This window comes from Schistocerca cancellata, chromosome 2 (genome assembly GCF_023864275.1).
Source record: "Schistocerca cancellata isolate TAMUIC-IGC-003103 chromosome 2, iqSchCanc2.1, whole genome shotgun sequence".
Taxonomy (NCBI): domain Eukaryota; kingdom Metazoa; phylum Arthropoda; class Insecta; order Orthoptera; family Acrididae; genus Schistocerca; species Schistocerca cancellata.
Genome location: NC_064627.1, coordinates 302,563,039 through 302,587,721, shown reverse-complemented (window position 1 = coordinate 302,587,721; position 24,683 = coordinate 302,563,039). Strand labels below are relative to the sequence as shown.

Sequence of the window (24,683 nt, the reverse complement as noted above, 5' to 3'; positions counted from 1 at the left end):
AATTTTATTGTTTTCTCTAATGTTTTTTACTGTTGATAAAAGTACATTATCTGGCAGATTAATTGCCTGGACAAAACATTAAAGCTGGTTCATATATCTATAGATTCTGAGGTGAGTGATCAATAAATATTTTTATTTTAAGAATTATGAACTTCAGTATAAGTGGAGGCTTGAATACAGATATTTTGGAGCATCTGCGCAGTAGTGCTCTTACAGTCCTGCTTGCATTGACATGGCAGTGTGGCACTTTGTCAGCCATCAGTGCAGTTCACTGAAGTATGCAAATAAGTCATAGGGGATTGTACTCATTATTATTTTTATTTAATAAATCATTTGATCACTTATGCCCTCTGCTTTCTGACATGTAGGAATCTTTACCCAGACATGAAGGAGAATCTTGAAAAATTCAGGCAACACCTTGTAGAATCGAGCAGTGAGTTAGCACCACTGAAAGTATGGCAAGTACAGGAGCTTAGTCTACAGGCTGCTGAAAGAATAATGGCTGCACCCCGTGAAGAAGCTCTCAAAGTTCTTACACATACTGCTCAGAATTTCCCTTTACAGGTAAGGGTTTGTGGAAGCGTATCATGAAAGTGAGTGAAATTACAATAGATGTGTTTTATGTGCAGATGTGGTATCATGTACTTGCTGGATAACAATTCTATTTGTTTTTGTTTGGAATCATTATAATAGTGCAAAATATAGGATTTGCTTGTGCTGAAATTTCTCAGCTATCTTTTGACACATTATTTTTGTTTGCAGTAGAATTTTCATATTGACTTATAAGGGAAAATATCACTTTCTCATTAAAAGAAAATGTTATGCACAGTAGCTATTATTAACATATTGATGACAAATATACTCCACTTTCAGGCACGCTCTCTAGTAAGGACTATTGTAAGAGATGAATTGAAACAAGAAATCAAAGAAAATCAGGATATTTTTGCCTCTTCTTTAAACCTCCAGCCATCAGACACAGCCCTGTTCTTAAATGGAATGTTCTTTGATCTTGACATAGTTGATGTTATATCACTCTTGGAGGTGGTTAGGCAAGAACTGAGAGTTATGGAAGGTTTGCACAAAATAGGTAAGAAAAATCTCATGTATCTATATTTTTTAAACCATAAATTTCTTAAATGTGTCTGATCATTCATTGCCACACTAATTCATTTTTGCTTCATTCAGAATAAAAGTTAGTATTTCTGAATGTCCGTGTGTGGATCCTAATCAACTGTAAATTATAAATATTTTAGTGTAAATTTATTTATAAGATAGATTATTTTAGAAGTAATGTGAAATTCATCATTTGGTCAGGGCATCCTCAGAGGGGAAAGAGGAGGCTATGTGATAGGCACGTGATGGCTCCTCTTAGGAAAATTGTGTTGCAGGAGGGAAATGAATTGGATGTGCCCCCAGTGTGTACATGGGCGAAATTGTCTGTCAGGTCATTCCAGGAGTAGTTGAGGACATAGGTTGCAGTCACCTGCATATTATCAATCATGTCCTTACCAATTGTCTGTTGTCTGTGTTCTGAGACAATTGCAGGTCTTTCTGATAATGAATGACATGACAAAGACAGCTAGTGTTACTTGTGAGAACTCGCTCAGTACAGTCATTGAATTGCTGCACCATTCTTAGGGACGATAGAGTTCCTTGGATTGGATTGGAGTGAAGGGTCTAAACTACTGCCTCTCTTCCTATATGCCTTGCAGCAGTCTGCATTGCAGCAAGGTTCTTATTCAGGCTTTTGACAGGTGGTAGGTATTTGTTGATGATTGTCAGATGTCATAAACAAAGATGATGTAACTTACCAAATGAAAGCGTTGGCATGTTGATAGACACACAAACACACACACAAAATTCAAGCTTTCGCAACCAATGGTTGCTTCATCAGGAAAGAGGGAAGGAGAGGGAAAGACGAAAGGATGTGGGTTTTAAGGGAGAGGGAAAGGAGTCATTCCAATCCCGGGAGCGGAAAGACTTACCTTAGGGAGAAAAAAGGACAGGTATACGCGTACGCGCTCGCACATATCCATCCGCACACATACAGACACAAGGGAAACATTCCACGTGGGAAAAATATATCTAAAAACAAAGATGATGTGACTTACCAAACGAAACATTCCACGTGGGAAAAATATATCTAAAAACAAAGATGATGTGACTTACCAAATGAAAGCGCTGGCATGTTGATAGACACACAAACAAACACAAACATACACACAAAATTCAAGCTTTCGCAACCAACGGGTGCTTCATCAGGAAAGGGGGAAGGAGAGGGAAAGACGAAAGGATGTGGGTTTTAAGGGGGGGGGTAAGGAGTCATTCCAATCCCGGGAGTGGAAGGACTTACCTTAGGGGGAAAAAAGGACAGGTATACACTCGCACACAGGCAGACAGTGTTTGTTGGAAATGAGGATCACCCTGTGGCTAAACATGCCTTGGTGCACGGCCAGCACATCTTGGCACAGTGTTACACTGTCCGGGTTATCTGGATACTTCCCGCTAACACCAACCTGTCAGAACTCCGGAGATGGGAACTTGCCCTTCAGTATATCCTCTCTTCTCATTACCCACCAGGCCTCAACCTCTGCTAATTTCAAGTTGCCGCCGCTCATACCTCACGTGTCATTCAACATCATCTTTGCCTCTGTACTTTCGCCTTGACTTACATCTCTGCCCAAACTCTTTGCCTTTACAAATGTCTGCTTGTGTCTGTGTATGTGCGGATGGATATGTGTGTGTGTGTGTGTGTGTGTGTGTGTGTGTGTGTGTGTGTGTGTGTGTGCGCGCGCGAGTGTATACCTGTCCTTCCCCCCGCCAAGGTAAGTCTTTCTGCTCCCGGGATTGGAATGACTCCTTACCCTCTCCCTTAAAACCCATATCCTTTAGTCTTTCCCTCTCCTTACCCCTTTCCTGATGAAGCAACTGTTGGTTGCAAAAGCTTGAATTTTGTGTGTCTATCAACATGCCAGCACTTTCGTTTGGTAAGTCACATCATATACATACACAAATGGGATTTAATTGCTGAATCTGTTATTCTAAAAGTCCTATGAACCAGAATTTTTTGAAGATTTGGGATGTTATGTGGATGCTTCATTTGAATTTGACATTATTTTTGAGCATTACTGTGTTGTTTTAATAAGTACCTATTAAAATGATTGGTTGTTTTTATCAGGTGTACCTGCCACGCAGATGGGTTCTTTGTTAGGCCTTGACTTCTCTCGTACCTCTTCAAGTCCAGAATTTGCCATTGATATTAGAGACTCAGCAGTTACCTGGGTAAATGATATTGAGCAAGACAAACAGTATCGTAGATGGTCTGACACATTGATGGAATTACTCCGTCCCACATTCCCAGGCATGCTGAGGAGTGTGCGTCGCAACTTATACCATTTGGTATGTTCTGTATTGAGTTTTAGTTATGTAAAATAAAAATTTGTAATCTTTATACTGCTCACTTCAAATGAAAAGTAAGTCATATTGATGAATGAAGGGAAGAAAAAAATGTTGTTTGTATAGAAGATCAAGGAAGTTAAGGAAGGAAACCAACAACATGTACTTTGCAAGTAGGGCAGAAACCTGTAAATGTGTTGTGCAACTGAGAATTGAATTGTTGCTGTTCTGTGTTATAAAGAACCTGTCACTGAATATCCCCTTCTTATTTTATAACCGTTTGTGAATTTTGCTTTTGAGTTGTTGCCGAATGACAAATTAGCAACATTAAATAACAATGTAGCTGTTTGTAATTAATAAGCAATATTGAAATTGTCAGAAATGTGGCTTAATCTTTGACTTCAAGGGCATTTATCAAATTGAAATTCAGATGCCTTTTGTTTTCTAGTGACTCTCATTTCTGTATTTAATTTCCTACCATTGCTGTTACCTGTAGATGTAATTTACTTAGTATAATAAGACATTCTGTGTTCTTTTACAGTAATTTCTTATAATTACAACATTATACTGATAACTGTGTAATGCCTTCAGGTTATCATAACAGATCCAGCCAAGCATGAAGCACAGCCTCTGCTAAAATTAGCGGAATCTTTTTACTTGCACCCAGCTCCACTGCGAATTGGTTTGGTGTTTGCTGTTAATCCAGATTCAAAAGTAACAGGTCTTGAAGATGCTGGAGTTGCTCTCCTCAATGCCTTCAATTACATGATGGAAACAAAGGATGCCTACCATGGTCTTGCCTTTATCACTGATGTAAGTTTTAATTCTGTATGTGTGCTCTCACTTGAGTCAGTGTACATGTTAAATTAAGTCATGGGCCATGATGTCAGCTATTGTTTACTACATGTGATTTGTTAAAGTTGATCATACCTGTTTTCCCCATTGCAGGGTAAGTATAAAGCTTGTGCACTACTGGGAGACCTGAGCCAGGAATAGATAAAATAGACTTGCACACTTAATGAGTGATATTTCCAACTCTTCATTGTGTTTGCTTTTGGCTGATTTTTTGGCCCTCACCAAAAAAAAGGTGATTTTTTAAATGTTCCTTAACCATAAATTGTGGAACAGTTTACTACAAAGACACACAGCTACATTTTATATGCTATAGTGACATATGGCATTCAGTTTTTCACCAGTGGATGGGTTTGAAATGATGACAATCCACATGATAGCTGTAAAATGTATGTAAATGAATTTAGAGAGAGATGGAACAGTTTTCAATGGAAGCCATTTGTTCTGTATCAAGTGTTATTCTCAAGTCAGTTAGATTTCATATAACTTACAGGTGCAGAATATTTTAAGTCTGGACGATGAGACAAATTTTCTGCTAGCGGGATGTCACTATCATTTCCAATTTTTCCTTGTCGCAGAGCTTATAGTTTGGTGTGTGCTTCAAAAGCTGCTGTATGATGTTTGATGAAGGGTTCATAGTTTATCAGAATAATTTCTTCACCTAACTGTTCTGTAGGTGGACGTTATGCCAAAAGAGACATCAAAAAGTTATCGTGTAGGAAACCGAATTTCTCTAACTTTTGCTGTCACAATCACTGTGAGAGATCAGTGTCAGGGTAAGTAAACTGTGCCATTTTCCAGTCAGGTGGCATGCTTCCTTGTTTTAGCATTTACACTGTTGCAAGTGGAGCCAGTTCTTCTGCTTGTTCATAATAGAATCTGACCAGAACTCCATTAGGTCCAATGACTTTTCCTCTGTTGAGCTGAGGTGATTTTCAGTTCTGCACTTGCTTTTTTCTACATGTATTTTCATGTCTGTGTAATGGTTGAAGGTAATAATTGCATTGTGATATTCAATGAAGTAGTTCTGGGAGACACTTTCATATTTTAGCATTCATTTAATATTTTCATGTATTTTGGTCAAACTTTTGAACAGAGTGAAAAAAAGCCTCCCTGAAAATTACACAATTTATTTTTGTCCAAATTGTCATAGACAAATGAAGAGTGACAGATGGACAAATGAGGTATCAAATTGACAAGCAATAGGTCTAGTTTGGCAGAAAGATGTAAATGCTTTAAAGTAATCAGGGTAAATCAGAAAAACTTAGTGATTTGAGGGAAAACTGAAATATTTCATGAACAGCTGTTTCTAGCTATGTAAATGAAGTGTAAAAAAGTTTCTCTCTTCAAGGCCTAGACATTTTGTGCATAAGAAGTTAAGTTGATGTGATATTTAACTGTCAATACAGAAAACTTTGAAATTAAAATAGAATATGGGAAAAGGTCAAATGTTTTTTGAAATAATTTGTCTAAAACTAAGAAATAAAATGGATTGAAGAAACATTTGATTTGCATTCGGATGACGCTTGAAATTGTGTATATCAGATGAGGTGCCAGTTGAGAATTTAAAGTTCAATTTTTAACTTAAAGTCTTAGAATTTTGAAAAATTGCTACAGGACATTTGTCTGGTGGATTATGTAGACTACATAGTCTCAGTAACTGTACAATATTTCAAGCGTTACTCAGAGGTGTGTCAAGTGTTTCTCTAATCTGCTTTATTTATTACTTTCCAGCAAATCATTTCACAAAACTTTTTGCTGTATTTTGTTTTTGTTCTTCAGAAACAGCCTATGAACAGATGACTTTGTTCTATTAACTGATGTCACATCAAACCAAAACTTTTTATGGTGTTCTGGCAACTCTGAAGATAAGATTTTGCTTTTTAGTTCATTGAATACTTTTTGCACAATTTGTTTTGTCTTCATTCAGCTTCTGTTTGAATTGAGCACTTAGCTACCTCTGCTTTCATAGTAACTTCATAATTCTTATTTAATCATGCTGGATCTTTCCAGTCCCTCATTGTCTTCAAACGAGTTTCTTTGACCATCGACTGTGCACGCCACATATTCTGCTGCCTGTGTAGCTGCTTTCATAGTGCAATATACACTTGGGTGTATTAAGTGGAACCCTATATTTTTCTACCTAATAAAGCAGGTTAAGATGTATGTGCGCCAAAGCCTTGGATCTGGGAAAGGCTTAAACTGAATGTTCCATTGATTCAGAGTACAACAGTAGAGTAGAATGAAAGTGTAGACCGATGAGCTAAAACAATACAGTGTGTTAACTGTAAGACGGCAGAGTTGTGAGGGGAGTGTGGGGAGAGGAGGAAGCAAGCATTGGCTGGTAAGGGGGGAGAAGCCATTTGCGGGGGGGGGGGGGGTGGGTGTCGACAAGGCACGCCTACCAGTTGCAGTGCTGGCACTACAAATTGCGCGTCATGCTTACACGAAAGCAGACGAAAGGCTTGGAAGTAAAACTCGCTTTAAATGTTGTTCGTAAACGAAACTGAAATCGTCATGTACATGAAATATAAGGTAATTCGGATGAAATAGGGGGCTCCTTCAAAGTGATCGCGAACAAAATATCTGAAATGGAAACTCGCCTTTTCTTGCCAGGCATTTGTGGTGATACGCCAGGATGATTCTTGGAAAACTGTTTGAATCTTCCAATGCTACGCATGCTTTGTCCTGTGTATGTAGCAATGATTCTTGGAAAACTGTTTGAATCTTCCAATGCTACGCATGCTTTGTCCTGTGTATGTAGCAGCTCTCACTGAAGATTTGTAAATGGGGTGAAACAATTTTTTCTGCTCCCTTTCGCAGCATTAAATCACATGCAATATAATTTTGCGGGCATCGCTACGTAATACTGGTTTCCTTCTAACCGTAGGCCTACCGGTAGGGGTTGTTGGCGACTCCCGAGATGGGCCAGCAACATCCTCGTCACTCATTTTGATAATGTTTAACACAACTGCACAATAAAAACACACAGAACAGTACAGCACAAAACAATAACGAAGCAGACGATAATGGCTACCTTGTACAACACAGTCAGCTACATATGTTGGCAGCAGTCGAAACTGCTTGCCTACCGAAGCCTCCCGACGTTTACTGACTTCTACCGATTCAAGACTAGGGAGAGGTCTGCCATCTAAAAGTTTACACACTGTATGACCACCTCCTTAATAATATGTTGGTTCACCTCTTGAATGCAGTACAGCACTGAGTCCGTAGTAGGTTTTTGGAGGTATGAGCATGACATGTCTATGCACAAATCACACAATTCTCTTAAATTATTTATTGATGATCCTCAGTCATTGAAGGTCTGTTGCCTTGATGTAATCTGGTTTTATTACAAGTTCTTAAACAATGGATGCAACAGAGCATCTGTTTAGTTTGGTTGGTTTGCACATTTATTATCACTTTGAGAATGCAATGATCAGCTTGTCGATAAGATTTCATATAGAATATTAATCACAGGTAGACAATTCCGATAAACTAGTACACATCTTACTAGTGGAAGTATTTATGCACTGCACTTTCACAAGCGTATCCTGACTGATTAATATCACAAAGTTGGTTTTGATTATGTAGTCACTGAACATGGAATTTTTGGTAACTGATGGCAGTACACAGATGTTCATGTTATTTGTTGCTACCCACAGAATTTTATCTTTAGAACTTTACTTATTGGCGAAGTTTTACACTGAGATGTGAACCAGATGTTAGCTAACTACAGATTCAAAAATAGTTCTCAAAAGATATTTACGTGTAGATGTTCAAGAGTTGACGACTCGTCGGGAATTGTGGATTTCCTGTGTGCTGGTGGTATATATCAGCACACATAAAGATAATTAGGAAAATTGGTAATTATATTACTTTGTAATGACAAAAGGGCCAAATTTAGTATTGGTATCATCCTAATGACTCAAATAATTATTTATTCGATAGCTGTAAAAGTAATAAAATTTGATGTACTATTTGCTTCATACAGTGTATGCAGAATTGCATGTGAATTTCTCAGGTTCATAATTTTCACAATTTCCTTAACTTGGATAATCAGATTTATTATCTGGGTCAGAAAAATTAGGCCAACAGATGTATAACATCAAATCTGAGAAATGAACAAGATTTAAAGTTCTAATAAGAGAAGTGTCTTTGGGTGGATCAGAACTTTAGGAATGGGTAATTTTTCAGTTAATGACTTTTCACGGAAAGTAAAATTATTATTGGGTGGAGTGAGGTTAGGACTAGTAAATAGTCTGTGTTTTTGTGAATACACACTTATAAGCTCAACATTTTTATGATTACATGGCATGTAAAACTTGTAAATTCTAACGCCTCTCAAAAGAAAATGTTTCTTGAAAAATTAACTGGACCATGTGAATCAGGATAACTTAAATAAACTACTGAATGAGACGCTGCGTCATTCACAGCTTGCATCAACAGAATTTCCATCCCTATTATCTGTAACTACATCAGGTGCTTGATGACAGTGACTTCAAACGTGGTATAGAATTTTGTTGGTTTGCCCTTCTGCAACTGAGAAATGACCCTACATTTTTCCAGTGTATGCTCTCTACTGATGAAGCAATGGTTAATAAACACACTAATGTAAATTTGCTTCACATGCATTACTGGGCAGTCGAAAATCCACACTTGCTTCATCAGGTGCGGCATCAGTGGCCATGAAGCATAAACGTATGGTAGGTATTACAGGAAATTACATTGTGGGGCCTTACTTTCTCTCAGGCGTTCTAAGTGGACATCTATGTGCACACTTTCTGATGAACATTCTGCAGGTTCTTCTTGAAGAGGTAACACTAGATATTCGACAGTGTATGTGGCTGCAACACGACATATGTTCACCTCACCCATCTGGTGTTGCAATGCAAATGCTGAATGAGAACTTTTCTGGATGTTGTTTAGGATGAAATTCTGTTGTCAAATGGCCTGTGAGGTTCCCCAATTTGACTTATCTTGATTTTTTTCTTTGGGGAGAACTCAAAGATTCAATCTGTGATGGAGCCCCAATTATGCCAGGTGATACGTGTCATCATATCGCCAGTGTATGTTATACCACATCATCCACTGTAACTAATTTTTTCATCATTCTTTCGAATGGCAATTGCAAGTGTGCCTTTCAGTCCATTGTCAGCAGTTTGAACACATGCTTAAATAAAGGATAAAGTTAGTTTGTTGGAAGACAAAATTTGTTATGTGATTTGGGTGGTTACCAAATTATTGTTAGTAAATTGTTTATTTCATTTACATTTGTACAAAATTGCATTGCAGTGTCAAATAAGTCAACTGCGTATATTGCACGTAGCTGGTAACACTATCATTACGCACTTACATTGAGCTTGAAACAAAGTTACATTAACAAGAATATTTATTTTGTGGTGTGCAGGTGGTTACAAAAGTATTTTTAATAAAATGTTTAGTTCAATGAATGTATCCCTTATGATGTAATTTAGAGCAATGTAGAGACAGTTGTCAGACATCATTTATTTTACCTCTAAGGCACCTTGTTATTTTTGAAGAACGAACAGTTGATTTCTCTGTATCACCTCATGTAAATGTGGGAGGATACTCAAATGTGAAATACTTTCACTAAGCCCATTTTGATACGCTAGATTGTAGAATATGTCATGTTTCCATACACAACATTCGTAGGTGAACCTGTGTCTAGGTCATAAGTGGTCATAAGTTGGTTCAAGAGGAAATCAAGCTTCATTTTCATAGCGCAGGCCTCCCTTACATTATACAACTGTGCAATCTGCTCAGGGACGCCTGCCTGGCAGGGTTAACACAGCAAATGCCATTTCTGGCCATCATGCTCTCACGTTCTCAGACATTTTTCGAATGTTTTTATGACAGCTTTCAACGTCAATATCGTTGTTGTTGTTGTTGTTGTTGTTGTTGTTGTGGTCTTCAGTCCTGAGACTGGTTTGATGCAGCTCTCCATGCTACTCTATCCAGTGCAAGCTTCTTCATCTCCCAGTACCTACTGCAACCTACATCCTTCTGAATCTACTTAGTGTATTCATCTCTTGGTCTCCCTCTACAATTTTTACCCTCCATGCTGCCCTCCAATACTAAACTGGTGATCCGTTGATGCCTCAGAACATGTCCTACCAACCAATCCCTTCTTCTAGTCAAGTTGTGCCACAAACTTCTCTTCTCCCCAGTCCTATTCAATACTTCCTCATAAGTTATGTGATCTGCCCATCTAATCTTTAGCATTCTTCTGTAGTACCACATTTTGAAAGCTTCTATCCTCTTCTTGTCCAAACTATTTATCGTCCATGTGTCACTTCCATACATGGCTACACTCCATACAAATACTTTCAGAAACGACTTCCTGACACTTAAATCCATACTCGATGTTAACAAATTTCTCTTCTTCAGAAATGCTTTCCTTGCCATTGCCAGTCTACATTTTATATCCTCTCTACTTCGACCATCATCAGTTATTTTGCTCCCCAAACAGCAAAACTCCTTTAGTACTTTAAGTGACTCATTTCCTAATCTAATTCCCTCAGCATCACCCAACTTAATTCGACTACATTCCATTATCCTTGTTTTGCTTTTGTTGTTGTTCATCTTATATCCTCTTTTCAAGGCAATGTCCATTCCGTTCAACTGCTCTTCCAAGTCCTTTGCTGTCTCTGACAATATTACAATGTCATCGGCGAACCTCAAAGTTTTTATTTCTTCTCCATGAATTTTAATACCTACTCCGAATTTTTCTTTTGTTTCCTTCACTGCTTGCTCAATATAGAGATTGAATAACATCAGGGATAGGCTACAACCCTGTCTCACTCCCTTCCCAACCACTGCTTCCCTTTCATGTCCCTCAACTCTTATAACTGCCATCTGGTTTCTGTACAAATTGTAAATAGCTTTTTTCTCCCTGTATTTTACCCCTGCCACCTTTAGAATTTGAAAGAGAGTATTTCAGTCAACATTGTCAAAAGCTTTCTCTAAGTCTACAAATGTTAGGAACGTAGGTTTGCCTTTCCTTAATCTGGCTTCTAAGATAAGTCGTAGGGTCAGTATTGCCTCACGTGTTCGATATTTCTTCGGAATCCAAACTGATCTTCCCCGTAGTCGGCTTCTACTAGTTTTTCCATTTGTCTGAAAAGAATTCACATTAGTATTTTGCAGCTGTGACTTATTAAACTGATAGTTTGGTAATTTTCACATCTGTCAACACCTGCTTTCTTTGGGATTGGAATTATTATATTCTTCTTGAAATCTGAGGGTATTTCACCTGTGTCATACATGTTGCTCATCAGATGGTAGAGTTTTGTCAGGACTGGCTCTCCCAAGGCTGTCAGTAGTTCTAATGGAATGTTGTCTACTCCTGGAGCTTTGTTGCGACTCAGGTCTTTCAGTGCTCTGTCAAACTCTTCACGCAGTATCATATCTCCCATTTCATCTTCATCTACATCCTCTTCCATTTCCATAATATTGTCCTCAAGTACATCGCCCTTTTATAGACCCTCTATATACTCCTTCCACCTTTCTGCTTTCCCTTCTTTGCTTAGAACTGGGTTTCCATCTGAGCTCTTGATGTTCATGCAAGTGGTTCTCTTATCTCCAAAGGTCTCTTTAATTTTCCTGTAGGCAGTATCTATCTTACCCCTAGTGAGATAAACCTCTACATCCTTACATTTGTCCTCTAGCCATCCCTGCTTAGCCATTTTGCACTTCCTGTCGATCTCATTTTTGAGACGTTTGTATTCCTTTTTGCCTGCTTCATTTACTGCATTTTTATATACTCTCCTTTCATCAATTAAATTCAATATTTCTTCTGTTACCCAAGGATTTCTACTAGCCCTCGTCTTTTTACCTACTTGATCCTCTGCTGCCTTCACCACTTCATCCCTCAAAGCTACCCATTCTTCTTCTACTGTATTTCTTTCCCCCATTCTTGCCAATTGTTCCCTTATGCTGTCCCTGAAACTCTGTACAACCTCTGGTTTAGTCAGTTTATCCAGGTCCCATCTCTTTAAATTCCCACCTTTTTGCAGTTTCTTCAGTTTTAATCTACAGTTCATAAACAATAGATTGTGGTCAGAGTCCACGCCTGCCCCTGGAAAAGTCTTACAATTTAAAACTTGATTCCTAAATCTCTGCCTTACCATTATATAATCTATCTGAAACCTGTCAGTATCTCCAGGCTTCTTCCATGTATACAATCTTCTTTTATGATCCTTGAACCAAGTGTTAGCTATGATTAGGTTGCGCCTTGTGCAAAATTCCACCAGGCGGCTTCCTCTTTCGTTTCTTACCCCCAATCCATATTCACCTACTACGTTTCCTTCTCTCCCTTTTCCTACTCTTGAATTCCAGTCACCCATGACTATTAAATTTTCATCTCCCTTCACTATCTGAATAATTTCTTTTATTTCATCATACATTTCTTCAATTTCTTCGTCATCTGCAGAGCTAGTAGGCATATAAACTTGTACTACTGTGGTAGGCGTGGGCTTCGTATCTATCTTGGCCACAATAATGCGTTCACTATGCTGTTTGTAGTAGCTTACCCGCATTCCTATTTTCCTATTCGTTATTAAACCTACTCCTGCATTACCCCTATTTGATTTTGTGTTTATAACCCTGTAGTCACCTGACCAAAAGTCTTGTTCCTCCTGCCACCGAACTTCACTAATTCCCACTATATCTAACTTCAACCTATCCATTTCCCTTTTTAAATTTTCTAACCTACCTGCCCGATTGAGGGATCTGACATTTCACGCTCCGATCCGTAGAACGCCAGTTTTCTTTCTCCTGATAACGTCGTCCTCTTGAGTAGTCCCCGCCCGGAGATTTGAATGGGGGACTATTTTACATCCGGAGTGCTTTACCCAAGAGGACGCCATCATCATTTAACCATACAGTAAAGCTGCATGCTCTCGGGAAAAATTATGGCCATAGTTTCCCCTTGCTTTCAGCCATTCGCAGTACCGGCACAGCAAGGCCGTTTTGGTTAGTGTTAAAAGGCCAGAGCAGTCAATCATCCAGACTGTTGCCCCTGCAACTACTGAAAAGGCTGCTGCCCCTCTTCAGGAACCACACGTTTGTCTGGCCTCTCAACAGATACCCCTCCGTTGTGGTTGCACCTACGGTACGGCTATCTGTATCGCTGAGGCACGCAAGCCTCCCAACGAATGGCAAGGTCCATGGTTCATGGGGGCGGGGGACGTCAACATCATCAAATCCTAAATCCTATAACTGACTTCTAAAGAGCTACTGAATTCAGTTATAAAAAGAATATGGTTCCATTTGAGACAAGTACGTACTTCAATACCTCAGTTGATACCAGTGGCAAAACATTAATCAAACAAAACCAGACATGCTTCTTGATGCTCTAACGTTTGCCAAAAACAGTGTTTCAATTTGTGTAACAGTTCATGAAATAAAAGATGTTACGTCTTACGGGCTTGAAACTCTTGGGATTCTGATTGAATGAGGAGAAATATCTGCAGAAAGATAATTATAGTCTTGAAACTTCCTGGCAGATTAAAATTGTGTGCCCGACCGAGACTCGAACTCGGGACCTTTGCCTTTCGCGGGCAAGTGCTCTACCAGAGCACTTGCCCGCGAAAGGCAAAGGTCCCGAGTTCGAGTCTCGGTCGGGCACACAGTTTTAATCTGCCAGGAAGTTTCATATCAGCGCACACTCCGCTGCAGAGTGAAAATCTCATTCTGGAATTATAGTCTTGCTTGGCAGTGATCCAGTCATTGGGAATAAACTTGGAAATAAACGGAAGTTAGTGCATAATAGGTGTAAAACGTAGCATAGGGCTATAGATAGAGAAATTCTGAATGTAACGCATTTGGCTGTCAAGAGAGCAATTCATTAAGCATTTGGTGGCTACTATAGCAGAATGTAAAATGATATTTTACAAAATCCAAAGAAATTCTGGCTGTATGTAAAGGCTGTTACTAGCACCAAAGTTAAGTGTCCATCCCCTAGTGAATGAGACAGGAACTGAAACTGAGGGTTAGCAAAGCAAAAGCTGAAATGCTTGACTCTTTCAAATATCCCTTTACAAAGGAAAAGCATAGGAGAATTGCCCGAATTAAATCTCGAACCACTGAAAAGGAGAATGAAATAGGTTTTAGTATCAGTGGAGCTGAGAAACAGCTGAAATTGTTAAAACTGAACAAAGCTCCAGGGCCTGTTGGAATCCCTGTCAGATTCTATACCGAATTTTCAGCTGAGTTAGCCCCTTTTACAACTATAATCTATAATAGATCCCTCAAACAAAAACTGTCCCTAGTTCTTGGAAAAAACCACAGGTCACACCTGTTTACAAAAAGGGTAGTAGAAGTGATCCACAAAACTATCGTCCAATATCCTCGACACTGATTTGTTGTAGAATCTTAAAACACATTCTGAGCTCAAATATAATGAGATATCTTGAACAGAATGACCTCAGTGCCAACCAGCGTGGATTTCAGAAACCTTGATCTTGTGAAATCTATCTTGCACTTTTCTCAGGTGACATATTGAAAGCTTTATAACAAGTCAGTCAGGTAGATGAAGTACGTCTTGATTTTAGACAAGCATTTGACTCAGTATCACACCTACACTTATTGTCAAAAGTACAATCATACGAGATATCAAGTGAAATTTGTGACTGGATTGTGAGGAACCTTTGGTAGGGAGGATGCAGCATGTTATCTTGGATGCAGAGTCATCATCAGATGTAGAAGTAATGTAGAGTGTGCCCCAGGAAGTATTGAGACCCTTACTGTTGATGTTGTGTATTAATGACCTTGCAGACAATATTAATAGTAACCCCAGACTTTTTGCATATGATGCAGTTATTTATAATGAACTACTGTCTAAAAGAAGATGCATAAACATTCAGTCAGATCTTTATAAGATTTCAAAGTACTGCAGATATTGACAACTTGCTTTAAATGTTAAGAAATGTAAAACTATGCGCTTCACAAAACGAAAAAAAACCTAGTATCCTATGATCCTATCAATGAATCACTGTTGGAATTGGCAAACTCTTATGAATATCTGGATGTAAAGCTTTGTAGGGATATGAAATGGAGTGATTGCGTACCGTATTTACTCGAATCTAAGCCGCACTTTTTTCCGGTTTTTCTAATCCAAAAAACCGCCTGCAGCTTAGATTAGAGTGCATAGTAAGCGGAAGTTCTGAAAAATGTTGGTAGGTGCCGCCACAACTAACTTCTGCCGTCGAATATATGTAGCGCTACACAGGCGTGCTTTGCAGGCACAAATACTGGCCCCAAAACCTCTGCGTCAGTAAATAAATTTAAAAAAATAGGTGTAAGACGAGCTTTTGTCTCCGCCCCGAGTTTCGACCACTGCATTTTCATACATTATCCAACGAAGTAAATACAAATTCCATGTTGTTCATCTTCGAATGTAGCAGCATTTCAATGTACTACGAAAATCCGACTGGCAAGACTATTTGGGATGTTTGTCAATATGGCCAACTCTACGTACTGAATTTTTTCCTACCTGGGAGAAGAGATGGTTACTAATAGGAACTTTTATGAATTGCAAATCACATGCAGTATTCTCTTCAACATAAGAATAATATGAATATAAACATTTTGCCATGTATTCTTTCGTGTTTGCTGCTATCTCATTTAAATCCTGTCTGCCTAATAACCTACGAAACTAGTGGGAGACAGCAGCAAATGCGGAAGAATATACATATCATGTCATGTTTATATTCGTATTATTCTTATGCCTAATAATGATACAATCAGAAATGAAGCAGGCAATTGACTAGATTTTTAAATCTAAGATGACTCTAATTTCTGTGCAGAATGTAATGTACAAAAGAGGCGTCTGCAAAATTTTCAAACAGAGAAACATTTTCGCTAAACTCTCGTTCAGAACATCTATCAAACGCAGTCTATTATTTGGTTCTTGTTGATCTTTATCAAAGAAAGCAGCAGTGTAAGTAACAACAAATAGCAGTCTGTTGCCATTGTTTCGCTAATGAGACAATTCCTTTCTTTTTTTTTATTGTAAGTGGCGGTAGCGCGCACAAAAGCAAGCCATGCCGCGAGCGGTGACAGGTCGTAAACACTTATTATCAGAATGCGACAAACAATGTGACGTCAGAATTAGCCCTCGTGTACAGCGTGGCTGAATATTGTTCACCAGTCTGGGTGAAAAGTGCGCATGTAAATAAAGTAGACACCCAATTGAAAGAGACGATGAGAATTATCTCGGGCACACTTAGGGCTACCCCATGTGACTGGCTCCCAGTCTTTGTCAACATAGAACCCCCTGATATAAGGTGCTCCATGGCGACCTCAAGAATATATAGGAAGATCGTACACAATCCAGAACTTCCTATACACCAAGACTTATCACCCATCAACAGGCTAAAATATAGGTCCCCCTTTTGGAAGATTGGCAGGGAATTACAGGACTTCGACCCAAAGCTAGCCTGGGGGGAATCATGGCGCAAAGGGACACACAAGAACCAAAAGCTTATCGATGACCCCAGCAAGAAAATAAATGGTTTTGATCTCCCTCGGAAGCTCTGGGTTGCCTTAAATCGCCTTAGAACAAGCGTGGGAAGATGCAAACATCTAATGAATAAGTGGGGACTTGCGGAGAGTCCCGTGTGTGAATGTGGTGAAATCCAGACAATGGACCACCTACTGGTGTGTGAAGTGGTAGGATATAGTGGTGAACTGAATGACATACATTACCTGCCTGACCTAGCCATAGATTGGCTCAAAACTATAAGTAGCATTGTGTAGTGTTGTAATTTCCTGGTGGATTGTAATGACACTGTAATATTTGCCTTGTATATGCCGAACGAATAAATAAATAAATAAATAGGTGAATAGAATGAGAAGAAACTCTAATTAGTGGTACAATGGGACACACCCTCTGCCACGCACTTTATGGTGGTTTGCAGACTATAGATGCAGATGCAGATGTTCTCACAAACAAACAACATTAAACAATGGAAAATCCAAGCTGGAATGTAACAGTATTATGAAAAGGTAAATGGCTATTCACCATATAGCGGAGATGCTGAGTTGCAGACAGGCACAACAAAAGTTTGTCACAATATAAGTTTTCGGCCAACAAGGCCTTTACCGAAAATAGACCCCCCTCACACACACACACACACACACACACACACACACACACACACGTGCGCAAAATCAACTCGCACACATACCTCTTGAGTAATATTTGTGGGTTGTTTGTGTGCGTGTGGGTGTGTGCCTGGGTGTGGGTGTGCAGGTGCGAGTGTCGTCTATTTTTGACAAAGGCATTGTTGGCCGAAAGCTTATATTGTGACAATCTTTTTGTTGTGCCTGTCTGCAAGTCAGCAGCTCCGCTGTATGGTGAGTAGCAAATTTCCTTTTCATAAACAAACAACATTCAAATATAATTTGTGAACTGGAAACCCACAACATAATCTTTCATTATTACAAATTGTAGATGTTACTATTACCTACTTTATGTGAGTTTGTTGAAATGCTAATCATTTGCGCATCTAAGCAGGTAGTGCACTTCACACCAATTTAACACTTGTTACATTCTGTCTTCATAGTATTGCAATTTTAAGGGTCCGCAGCATATTTATTGCCCTAAGCAATTCATAGTTATACAAAATGAAAATTTATTCCTTATTAACAAAACAGATAATTTTTTTATTCTAATGTTAACACACTGTGCAAAATAATGAATCAATGCAGTTTTAGTGTAATAGAGAACTAAAAGAAAAACATTTAAAACTTTAGCTGTCACTATCATGATTTTGCACTTACAAAAATTCTGAAATACGAAATGGAAAATGCAGTCTTTTTTAAATTTATAACTGAGTTTAATTTTTAAATTTTCACTTTGTTTGCTTTGGACATTAATGTAATACATAAATTTGTCATATTTCAGGTATATGCAGCAGTAAAAGAAGAACGAGATGTAACAGTTGAGGATGTTGTGAAAGCTCTAAGTGCAAAGGTTTCCTCTACTGAAGTGGACGAAATACTTGGGGAAGATACTGCATATGACACAGGCCGGAAACTTGCAAAAGATTTTGTCACTAGGTCTGGTTTCAGAACTCTTCCACAGGTCTGTACAACTTGAGTGCATCAGCTATAATCATTAACATAGTAGATAAGAAATGATGTTCTAGGCAACGGTGGCATTCACCCGTGAATGAAACAAGTATATACTACATAGGAGCAGACTGAAATAGAGGTTAAACTCCTAAGATCTTGTAATCATAATTTCTATGAATAAAGATTAAAAGAATGGAAGCAAGAATTATAGAAAGTAAAGAAATACTCTAGAAAGTCATTGTATGGCGATCGTAGTTGTGACAAAGATTTTAATGTATATAGCTTACTAATCTGCATTTGTTGTGATTAGTGAATTTGTAGTATTATGAAATGGCAATCAAATGCTAACAATTTCAATGAAATCTGGAATTGGAGTTAGATTTTAGGCTCTACACAAACGTTGCTTGCACTTGCAGTAGAATACTGCAAAAGAAGACATGCACAGTAAATACTTTAGCACTGATACCAATGTCCTTTCATGTAAAACATTGTACCAGGAGAAGACTAATAAAACTGATGCACAGATAGTGAGGTCTTGCAGCTTTAGAGCACAAAAAATTGTTTCTTAAAAAACATCTAGCTCCAGTATATGTTATATCGCAACAATATCCATGAAGTAAGTAGTGAACTTGAACAACAAAATGACACACTGAAATACCTTCATAATCTCCTAACATGATGATCTCAGTGTTTTCAGAATAACCATCACTACCAGTGAGTTATCTCAGGAAGATATGGTTGATGCAGTGTGTCTGCCAGTGACTAAACAGACAACTTCTCCTCCTCCATGTTGGAACTGGATTCAGCATAACCTGTTTCATGATACACATCACCCAGTCAGCCATGGGCTCCGTTGCAATTTGTTGTGGAAAGATCTTGGACACATGGTCATCTCTTGCCTTTTCTACTTTTTAGAATAAGGCAATTTCTCAACTGCTGTCAGTGTGGGTTCAGGAGATATTGATCCACCATGGATAATCTGACCCTGCTGTAGGCAGTTATGCAACAGGACCTTGTGTGCAGATGTCACATTATAGTTATACTAATTAGGAAACATAATATCCTTTAAGAATCCACAGAAAGTCTTTGAGTTAATCTTTCCCCATGTTATTTGAGTTGGCAGTATCTTGTTTGATCGCTTTGAACAAGGGAATAGTATCCCTTAAGAAAGTGTTTTGTGTGTGACTATATTTTCAATTGTTATGAACAGTTTTATGTCAAATGCTTGGCAGATTCCTTGAGTGTTCTTTATTTTTGGGTGGCTTTTCAGTTTTTAATTCCTCTCCTAGAATTGCAATCTGCAAATGACTGTTACGAGGTTTGAGATGTTGACACATTAAACAGACTTTTAAGTTTTGGCTAAGAAATTCTTCATGCTCTTTGTGTTTGCCTGAATTGAGAATGAGGGACAAAGTTTGAAATTTTAAACTCATTTTTGAGGATAACTGATTTGCCTGATGCACCTAAGGGATTTGAAAGGAACATCTAGGGAAGACAATTATTTTGAAAAATGTTTGTTACAGGGATTGGGGAGTATGTGGAACTTGACTACTCCAGTTTTATCGAATCTCAGTATGATCACACCTCAGTTCACCATCAGGCAAAAAATTGTTCTTGCAACCTTGTGCCACTTGAATAGTGCTCCATTGTTAATTATTGTAGTGGTTCTTTTGGAGCACCTGCCCCTCCCTCCTCCTCCTCCTCCTCCTCCTCCTCCTCCTCCTCCTGGACACTCCCTGCCCCCCCCCCCCCCCCCCCCACATATTCAGAACTTTTCATTTCAGCTCAGAATTTATTTTCAGAATCATTCAAATCCAGATCTTTATTTTACTGATCACTTGGAATCCCATCTTTTCATCATTGTTACTTCACTAGCATTGTGTGTGTGTGTTTTGATATTTGCTCTCAGCACCTCAGTTGTTCTATGACTAATTACATTTACTCCTTTCATTATTTGCATTCCATCCACAACTGTCTACTATCATGTTAAAAGTAGTAATTAAAAACATGTTATTTATGTAGTATGTTTCAATGCAGTAATTGTGCTTAAACAAATATTATTTCTAATCTAGGTTCTCATGAATGGAATACCACTGCCTGAAAAAGTGTTAAACTCAAATGACTTTGATGAAGCTGTTCTTAATGAAATAATGAGTCAGTCAGCAATTTTTCAGAAAGCAGTGTACAAGGGTGAGCTCACAGATGCTGACAATACTTTGGATTTTATCATGAACCAACCTCATGTTATGCCCAGGTGTGTACAAGTGATACTTTTATTTTTATTGTTCCTATCCTTTATAATGTTACCTGATTTGTTGTGCAGTGTTTCGCTGTGCAGCACTGAAATGTTAAAATTATTACAAGGTGATGCCATTTTCAAATTGTTTGGGTATTCTCTCTCTCTCTCTCTCTCTCTCTCTCTCTCTCTCTCTCTGTGTGTGTGTGTGTGTGTGTGTGTGTGTGTGTGTGTAAAAGATCAGAGATCATGATTCAATTTAAAGGAATCTTGATATTCTTAGCTTTGACATGGGAAGCAGGAAAAAACTGAATTAAGATCAATGAAATGAATGTTTTTCTATGTAATCAGAAAAATGTTGTCATCTTGGAAAATCGTGTTTTCTGCTGGTAATCTGAATCATACTTATGCGGATTACTGGCAGAAAACCCAATTTTCGAAGATTACACTGCCTTGCTGGAAAAGCCTTGAAGACCATTAAGAAAAACATTTTTTGTCTTCAGCCATTATTAAAAGAAAACAGTTTAATGTCAGTAAGTTTGCGCTGACACATAAATAAGTCATTTCCATAAAGCACAAAGAGACGGTTTGCTTCTTCGTTTTTTAAAACAACTTTTACGTGTCTCAACTTAGTTTTGAAAAGTAAAGCTGTCCTCATTTAGATAGCTGGTTTGAATACAACAGTGCATTACCAAGCATTGTCCTGTTGTGTCCAGTTTACCATTATCTTCTTTTGATATTAAAACAGGTGTACAAAGTTGAATGGTGACTCAGTATTGTATTGCAGCTTGGAATTTTTCCTATTAACAAATCATTGCTAGAGGTGAAAGAATTCAAATTATGCCACTTCTTTATTAAAATGACACGTATATGCATATTTCTCAATCTTTTTCTATGAATGTAGTTGGCACTTGAGAAGTAACAATTGTCTTATTTTCTCTCAAAATTAGATGTCATGCACGAACGTGTGTGTGTGTGTGTGTGTGTGTGTGTGTGTGTGTGTGTGTGTGTGTGAGAGAGAGAGAGAGAGAGAGAGAGAGAGAGAGAGAGAGAGAGAGTGCAAGTTTCTTGAGCAAGAACTTTTTGGGGATATATAATATTTAATATTTGGAATAAGCGATGAGGAATGGCACCTAAATATTTGTAGAAAGTAATTTTGAACATGCAGCTGAAGGGATTATCTTTTAGTATGACCAGTCTTGATCTACACAAATTATAGTCATGATATTCAAGAAATCACATCACTTGTGTGTCAGTGCCACAGTTGCTGAAAGTTTTAGGTATGAATGAAATAATAAATTCATTTAAATTTGTGGCTGACAAACTGCAATTAATGTGCCATCTCTTAATAACCACAAAGATGATTAATGTGGATTGAAACCAGTTGTAATAAAAGATCATTCATATAGCTGCTGATAAAATTAACTTCCTTGAAATATAATATACCATTTTCATTATATCCATTGCAGATGATGAACTGCGACTGTGATTTAATCTGTTGTTTATTTGGTAATAAATATGCAACCAGTTGCTTTTTTATGATTTTTTTCAACCATGAACATGTTTTCGAGCCACTGCAGGCTCATCTTCAGATGGAGGTGTTACAGAAACATTATCTTGTGGACCAAGTGTAGCTTGATGCAGTGCTGGTGTTGCTGGCCGAAATGATGGAAATTTAGTAATCGGTGAAGAAACACTTACAGTGCAGTGCGATGTAAGTACCTAAAACATAAAAAAAAACTTTCGGATTTGTAAATGTTTCGTCACCGATTACTAAATTTGTCATTTGCGCCAGCAACATCAGCACTGCATCAAGCTACGCTTGGTCCACAAGATAATGTTTCTGTAACATCTCCAGCTGAAGGTGAGCCTGCAGTGGCTCAAAAACGTTAATGGTTGAATAAATCATAAAAAAGCGACTGGTTGCATATTTATTACCAACTAAACACCATATTATTCCCTTTTTCTGTTGTTTTACAAATGGAACACTTACAGATCCATCACTATAGTTAAAATTTTTGTAAATTAGTATGCAATTTCTGCTTCAATCACTTTTTTATTCTACAAATAATCTGCAAAATTCACTATGTTGCATTATTTTGTTAATAAGAAAAGAAAAATAGAAAGTTCTTTCTAATTTGATACTACTATGATTTTGATTGAAATATTGCTGAAAATATTTATTTTCTTTAATTGCAGGTTGAATGAGCGAGTGCTAGGTCAAGATTCTAAAAGCTATTTGGACATGATGGGGACAGCTCGATCTGTAGATTCCTTTGAAACACTATCTCCACGTGATAAAACGGCTACACTTCTGTCTTCTGGTTTACTTCGGTACTTCAGTCACAAGCAAATGGATCGAGGCAAAGCTCTGCACATCCTTTCATACTGGGTTGTTGTGGATCTCCAGACAGCCAAAGGCAGGCAACTGCTATTATCTGCATTGGAACAAATGGTAACAGTGAGAAACACCACAGTTAGCTAAATAATATGTTTTAATAAGCTTTTAAGATTATTAATAATATATATGCACTGAATTAAGACATTTTATGTTTTTTATTTAGCAATCGAGTGGAAATATCCGTGTGGGTCTCCTATTAAACCCAGAAGCTGATGCCACTGAACAGCATTTGAACATGTTAGCTATGACTGCTCTGCGAGTACTGAAACCTCCACAAGCAACAAAGCTAATGTCTTCAATACTTACTGATGAACAATCAGCACAAGCCATTGCTGCTGGCCAGAAGGATATAAGTGATATAAATGTAGCAGTAAGTGTTAATGTTATGAATATTACAACCCTTTCAGTGTAAATTGTTATAGAATAGCAACTATCATACTATGTATATTAAATTCATTTACCTTATGTTATTGGGCATCTTGAACAGAATGTTTCTTCATAGAAGAAAGTGCATTTTTCGCTTTGATGTAAATCTTTTGAATTCACACTTGGAATTGCTATACATTGGTAAAAGTAAAGAGACATGGTTGCCAATTAATTGGTAATTAATGATGTAAGAAATCGGACTTAAGAAGGAAAGGAGACAAAACTTTGAAATCTGTCGAAGGTGGGCAGGTCATGAGTAACTCACTTAGAGCCATAGATACACACACAGATCTGCTTAGTTATCAGACTGATTTCATCTTCTTTCTCAGTAGTTTAAAAAATTGGAATTGCTCATCACAGAAAATTATACTCAGTTTGATTTTTCCCTGTGTACCCCTTCATCTTTTGTTTTCAGCAGATATAACTAGGCATCTTACTTTAATATTTTTTTTGGTGTTTTGTAATTATTTTCAGTGTTTAAGTCAGGTGATCAAAAATGACTGTCACCCCTTTTCAGCTGCATCTTGCACTGTCTATTGTTCAACCATTTTCAGCTTTGTATTGTTTGTTTGGGAACTGCAATATTCACTGCATAATATAACCATAGAGTATCTCAACATAAAAGTTTCTTAGTAAACTCATTATGTAAAACTGGATTTTGAAGCTTTTGACCATTTCTTCCACTGTGTGTTATCACAGAAGCAAATAATGTTTCCAAGGTAGTAGGAATCCACAGAATTCAGGAATGTCATTGACCGGAGGATATGATGATAGTAAATGGCTCATTGTAAGGGAATTATTGTATTTTTGTTTATATATACATGCCATCTGAAAATTACAGTGCAATAACTCCCACTTAATGAAAGATGATACACACATTTTGTGAATAAAATAGTTCAGTAACACAGCAGGTCACCCTGTACTGTAAATTTGCTGACATACATTAGTACCCAGATGATAATTTTTAATGGGTTATCACTCAGTTCACTGGATCTCCCAGTTTTTCTTCAACCCCCCCCCCCCCCTCCACCCTCCTCTTCCCCTCACTAGTAGGGAGTGTCCACTGGAGTGGACTGCATACATTTGTAGTCTCATGACTGATCGAAAATGCAGATTAATGGGCAAAATACTCCTGGCATTAGGACTTCACTCCATCAACCACCATGAAGGATTAAAGGCAGTTCCTAGTTCATAAATGCTCCTTAAAGCCTTTCCTTATTATAAAGTTGCATCTGATCACATTTTGTTCTTTATGGATCTTCAAATTGT

General features: G+C 37.9%; 1 protein-coding gene across 1 annotated transcript in view; it reads left to right on the top strand.

The window, feature by feature from the left end:
- Positions 1-24,683, top strand: part of LOC126161678 (UDP-glucose:glycoprotein glucosyltransferase) — a 142,294-nt gene that overhangs the window by 71,632 nt on the left and 45,979 nt on the right. The window contains exons 6-13 of the mRNA XM_049917683.1: positions 369-564; positions 874-1,087; positions 3,179-3,399; positions 3,988-4,209; positions 18,182-18,361; positions 20,424-20,605; positions 22,787-23,042; positions 23,152-23,358. Of these exons, the coding sequence (XP_049773640.1) occupies positions 369-564; positions 874-1,087; positions 3,179-3,399; positions 3,988-4,209; positions 18,182-18,361; positions 20,424-20,605; positions 22,787-23,042; positions 23,152-23,358 (1,678 nt within the window). The remainder of the gene's footprint in view (positions 1-368; positions 565-873; positions 1,088-3,178; positions 3,400-3,987; positions 4,210-18,181; positions 18,362-20,423; positions 20,606-22,786; positions 23,043-23,151; positions 23,359-24,683) is intronic.